The sequence below is a fragment of the Ailuropoda melanoleuca genome, chromosome 6 (assembly GCF_002007445.2).
Source record: "Ailuropoda melanoleuca isolate Jingjing chromosome 6, ASM200744v2, whole genome shotgun sequence".
Lineage (NCBI taxonomy): Eukaryota > Metazoa > Chordata > Mammalia > Carnivora > Ursidae > Ailuropoda > Ailuropoda melanoleuca.
Window position 1 is genome coordinate 94,514,778 of NC_048223.1, and position 6,000 is coordinate 94,520,777.

General features: G+C 36.3%; 1 protein-coding gene across 3 annotated transcripts in view; it reads left to right on the plus strand.

The window, feature by feature from the left end:
• Positions 1-4,263, plus strand: part of HECTD2 (HECT domain E3 ubiquitin protein ligase 2) — a 77,881-nt gene extending 73,618 nt beyond the window's left edge. For 2 of the 3 annotated variants that reach the window (XM_034662938.1, XM_034662940.1), the window contains one exon: positions 1,787-4,263. In XM_034662938.1, coding sequence (XP_034518829.1) covers positions 1,787-1,907 — 121 coding nt within the window. In that variant the 3' untranslated portion in view covers positions 1,908-4,263. The remainder of the gene's footprint in view (positions 1-1,786) is intronic. The other variant, XM_034662939.1, reaches the window with a different exon arrangement.
• Positions 4,264-6,000: the final 1,737 nt, after the last annotated feature.

Sequence of the window (6,000 nt, forward strand, 5' to 3'; positions counted from 1 at the left end):
GTCACTTAGCGTCTCGCACCTTTATCTTAGTCATTTAGCCCCTCAAGGCAGAGGCCATGCCTTATATATCTTTGTATTCTTCAAATAGCCACAGTATGTATTAGGTGCTCAATAAATGTTTCCTGAATGAATAGCTCAGTCAACATCAACATTATATTAAACTACAAAACAAATATTTATACATGTATATATATAATTAAGAAATGTCTAAGTAAGATTTACAAGTAAAACCTAAAATGAAAAAAATTTCAAAAGAAGCTTTTTTTTAAGGTTATAGGCTTATTTACTTAACAGAAATTGATTTTCCAGAATATTGACTAACAACAATATTGTCAATGTAAAAAGAGTAACCTGAGGGGTGCCTGAGTGGCTCAGTTAAGGTTAAACGCTCAACTCTTGATTTTGGCTCAGGTCTTGATCTCAGTGTTGTGAGTTTAAGCCTCACATTGGGCTCCACACCCAGCATGGAGCCTACTTTAAAAATAAGAAAATAAATAAATAAATAAAAATGGTAATATGAGTAATGTAATTTAATACAAAAGTGATATTACATCTGAACTTTTCCTATTGTTATTTCAGGGATTGTTTTGTAAGCACACGTGGTTTAGGCATGAATCTTCCACAGCTCTAGGATTTGCAATAGGACATCCACATAGATTAAATATAGTTGTCCATCAAAGATCTGTACATCACCATTATAGATCCACTAGATTTCTGTTAAATGAGAATGTTAAATTTTTACATGGTAACAGTATTGGTGTGGGGTCAGACTGATCTGGGTTTATCAGGTCTACAACTTTACCAGGTCTATAAATCTGTCGAACAGATTACTTAACCTGTATGTTTCCATGTTTAGTTTCCCTCATCAGTAAAATGAGGATAACAAAAACCACTTTTTAGGTTGCTTTGAGGCTTAAACACTGCATATTAGCACAGTGCTTGTCATAGACCAAGCACTCAATAAATGCAAACTGATTATAACAGTTTTAAGTCTTTTCATATGGAGAGCTGGCAAAGTTTAGTTTCTAACCTACAAACTTCTTTGAAAATGTTCTCCTTTTTTCTGGCACATTCCCTATTTTTATTCACTGACCTCTCTGATGGCTGTTCTGACACTGCCGAAGTTCATAAAGTCTGCAGGAAGGGCCTAAGAAAGGGTAGCAATCTAGAGTGAAGATAAACAGTGTCATCAGGGAGAGGACCGGCGCTGGTCCAGAAGATTCCGAGGATGGATGCCGCATGTGCCTGAGGGCAGCGGCACTGAAAGAGTGGGCATTAAGTATCCAGGAATGTTCTTTTTATTATTATTGGACAATCAAGACTGAAATAATAGTAACAGTTGTATTATCCACTATTCTGCCGGGTGTTTTATGCACATAGCTCTTTAAATCTTTCAAACAACCAACTTGGATAGTTTACCCTGTTGTGGTGAAAAGGACACGGAGATGTAGAGACATGAAGCCACTCGAACAAGATCCCATGGCCAAAAAGTCGGGGAGCCAGCATTCAAATTCAGATCTGTCTCCAACAGTAATGCCTCTAGGATGCAAGTTTCACAAGAGCGCAGGGACATTGACCGTCTGGTCTGTAAACCCAGCCCCTGTGTCTAGAACAACGGTGTCAGTACACAGTAGGTGCTCTGTAAGTATCTGCTCAGTGAAGGAATTAATGGGTCGCCTCTTAGCGTAGCGAACTAGATTCGAATTGGCCATGTTTGACCATAGCTTAGCACTTATCCTGTATGTATTCTGAGACTTAGCATCTCTAAAAAAATTTTTTTCCCTAGGTTGCCTGTGGCCCACACCTGCTTCAATCAACTTTGCCTTCCCCCCTACAAGAGCAAAAAGGACCTAAAACAGAAATTGATCATTGGAATTTCAAATTCAGAAGGTTTTGGACTTGAGTAACCTAGAAGACTTGAAATATATTTATATGTAGCATTCACTTCCCTCTTATTGTGCCTTTAACCTTTTCATGTCTCTGTCTCACAACACCTTGACAAAGCTCACCAACTTTAAAATACTGATTTTTTTTTAAATCAAACATGAAATACGTTTAGTGGGGGAGGTATGATTTTCTAAAAAAACAGAAATTGCTTGAGTGAGGAAAACACCAGATGGCAGAGACAGGTGTGGGTCCAGCCCCTCTTTTTTATAGCACTTTACCATTCTCCATTAGTAGTTTCTCACAGGTGTTCCACTGGGAAAGCAAAGCACAGTGAAGGGTGCGTTGACCGCGTAGTGGAGCCCGGTGGAGCCCAGTGGCAGATTGTGTGCTGCTGGCTCACACTAGCAACACACACAGCTACATTCTCATTCATGTAAGGCATGTAGCCATATTTTCATATAGAGGTAAACAACAACAGTATAAATGCAGTTTACAGGGTTTTTTTTGATATACTGGCTTTGGTCCTATAAGATTCTTTTCAACTGTTGCTGAAAAGCATGTAAATAACTACATAATAGCCTGAGAATAATGGGATTTTGATAGTGCCATTTATTGCTAAAAGATTTATTTTTACAAAGTAAATTCAGGGTTTTAGATGTGTATACAGCTTTTACAAATCAATAAAGACGATTGTACAAGAGTGTTAACTATTTTCAGACTAATTGGATTCGAGGTTCTGTTCTTTTAAGTAATGTTAGTCTGCATGCACATGGGCGGTAAACTAGTTACTTTGAGTATTCTGTAATATTTGTATAATGATCATTTCTTCTTAAGGGTCAGGCATTAGAGGGGAAATCAGATCTAATTGTTGATAAGTCAATTACAAGCACAAAAGAAAAGAACTGTTTTTATATATACTTTGACTGATGTACAAGGCTTATTTCTAATATTTTTTGATCACCAGTTGTACTGAAACACTAATTTTGGGGAAAGGCTAGGATAAGATATTTGACAAAAGTGAATACAATAATAACATCTATGTCAAAATGATGTAGCTTGGTGTAAAAATAAAGTTCAACATTTTGGCCAAAATGATTGTATTTCACTGGATTCTGAATGTAGTAAATTCAAAAGTTACCCTTTTAGGCGTTTCTAAACAAGTAGCATGTAAAAAGAAACTACATTTTAAGTCAGACTATAAATGGTTTCCTTTTTATTTACAGCAAATGAAGCAGTTTTATTGGCATGTTACAAATATTTCCGAATCAAGACTTCTCTATTATACTTTGATAGCTTTCCTTCAGGAAACTCTGAAGGTACATTTGCAATAATAATGAAGCCAGCATTTAGTACCAGCATATGGTTCACAGGCAAATAATACCATCCCCCAGGTTTTTCTCAGTCACACTGTTTTCTTATTGCTATGCTTCCTACACCCAACCAGCAGAATTCTTTTAGGGTGGAGGAACGAATCAACTCGTTCTCCTGTAGTTCTAGAGCCAATTCTCAAATGTTTGAGGAATAGAGTTACTTAGTTTACTGTTCTCTTTGCGACGGAAGTGACTCTGCTTTTCCACTGGGTATACTATGTGAAGGATTCTTCTTAAAAATCTTGGAAAAGCCTAAGAAAGTTAAAGGCATGTTGGTTTTGTTTTGTTTGCTCTTGTTTTTTACCCATATGCAAATAAAACTGCTTCTCTGTTACACTGCTTGAACTAGAACGTAAGATGTGTAAATGTAGGTTACTACTTACTAATAAGCACAAAAGAATCATGTATAAGAAATCAGATTTAAGTGTTTTAAATAAAATGTAAACAGAGTTTTTATTCGGTAGAGATGGAAAAATTGTGCTGGCTTGGTCTGCATGTTTAATGATGTGCTTGTATATCGGTAGCTCTGTCACTTTTAAATAAGTAAACAAGCAAGCCAAATTTTTAAATGACAAAGTCCATAAGTAACTAGAAAATTATTGTTGTCCGTTGTTATTAAGTTGAAATTTGTAACCATTTAACACTTAATTACACATTGCCTTTATTTATTTATGTTGTTTTTGGTTTACAGTGTAATAATACCTCATTTTCCAAAAAAAAAAAAAGAAACCACTACTGTTCTATCTTGTTAATTTAAATAGCTAGAATATTCATGTAGTTGCTTTTTTAAATATAATCTGTTAAAGAATTCTTGGTTTTTATATCTTCCACAGTAAATTAAAGCATTGTGCAGTATTTATCAGTATTTACAAAATGTCCTGTCCTTCTTAAATCTGCTTAATCATATTTTTGTCTGTATGATCAAAAGTTTTTAACAGTCCGTCTTTTTTGTACAAATTGTATTGTATTAAGTTCTTCGTTTCTGGATAAAATTTTTCAAATATTAAAGTTATACAATCAATCAGGCTTCAGCTCAATTTTTTAATATTAGGCAATTAATAAAAACCATAAGTTTAAAATATCTTATAAAAGCAAACTGTTCTCTTCATCACACTGTCTCTTAAACTAGTACTTAGGGAATTTGCTAATATGTAGAGCTTCAAAAGATATGTGTTGATATTGACACCAAATAAAACCAACTTCTTTCACATTATTTTCAGTATGAAATAACGTCTATCCAGTGTCTGGACGGTCACAGACCATTCTGTCAAATGAACGTTATAACGCCACGGAGGCCACCTAGAAAGGAACCAAGTAAGACATTTCATTGGCCAACTTCAGATCTTAAGACATTTCATTGGCCATCTTCAGATCTCCCCAAAACCATTAGTTTGGGCTTCTTCCCCTTGCCCACATCCCCTACGCTTAAGGAAAAGAAAGAAGAGATTATGAGAATGTAGGGGAGAATGTCATGAGTAATTCATGGAACAAGAGAGCTGACTGATTCATGGAAGATAGGTAGCTGGGTGGGAGGAAGAAAGACCATGGTGGGTTTTCACAGTGGCAAATACACGATCAATTCACCCAGATGGCCACACAGCCTTTGGTCCCGTGTGGTGGTTATGAACCACACTTTGGAGCCAGACTGCCTGGGTTTGGGATTGCTATTCACTAGCTATGTATTTTTTGGGCCAGTTACTTACTCTCCCCCGGCCTCAATTACTATGTGAAAATAATTAGTAAATGGAACTAACAAACCTATCTAGTAAGTAGGCTTGTAGGAGGATTAAATGAGTCGATGTTTGTAAAGCACTCATAGCACGTGGCATATGGTAAACAATATGATGAGATGCAAGAGGGAGCATGGTGCTTACATGTTGATGTCTTAAAACCACGGCTTCTGGGGGGTTTTGACTATCAGACACTGGGACAACCACAGATTAAAGAACACAAAGTGCTTCTGAGGCATTAAAATTGTGTTAGGAGAATCTTTCTTTCTTTTTTTTTTTTTTTTTTGAGAATATTTCTTATTCCAGAAACAGTGCTTTAGAATTTATCCTTGTAGATGTCTCACTAGCCAACGGTTTCTTTTTTTTTTTTTTGCATCAATTTCTGTATTTTTTCTTATTTAAATTCAATTAATTAACCTATAGTGTATTATTAGTTTCAGAGGTAGAGGTCAGTGATTCATCGGTCTTATGTAATACCCAGTGCTTATTACATTACGTGCTCTCTTTAACGTCCATCATCCCATTCCCCCACCTCTCTCCCCTCCAGCAACCCTCTGTTGATTAAGAGTCTCTTACAGTTTGTCTGCCTCTCTGATTTTGTCTTGTTTTATTTTTCCCTCCCTTCCCCTATGATCCTCTGCTTTGTTTCTTAAATTCCACATGAGTGAGATTATATGATAATTGTCTTTCTGTGATTGACTTATTTTGCTTAGCATTAATAATACCTTCTAGTTCTATCCACGTCATTACAAATGGCAAGATTTCATTTTTTTGATGGCCGAGTAGTATTCCAGTGTGTGTGTGTGTATCTCACCTCTTCTTTATCTATTCATCTGTCAGTGGACTTCTGGGCTCTTTCCATAGTTAGGCTATTGTGGACATTGGCTATAAACATTGGGGTGCAGATGCCCCTTCAGATCATCTTTATCTTTGGGGTAGATACCCACTAGTGCAATTGCTGGGTCATTAGGGTAGCTGTATTTTCATCTTTTCGAGGAACCTCCATGCTGTTT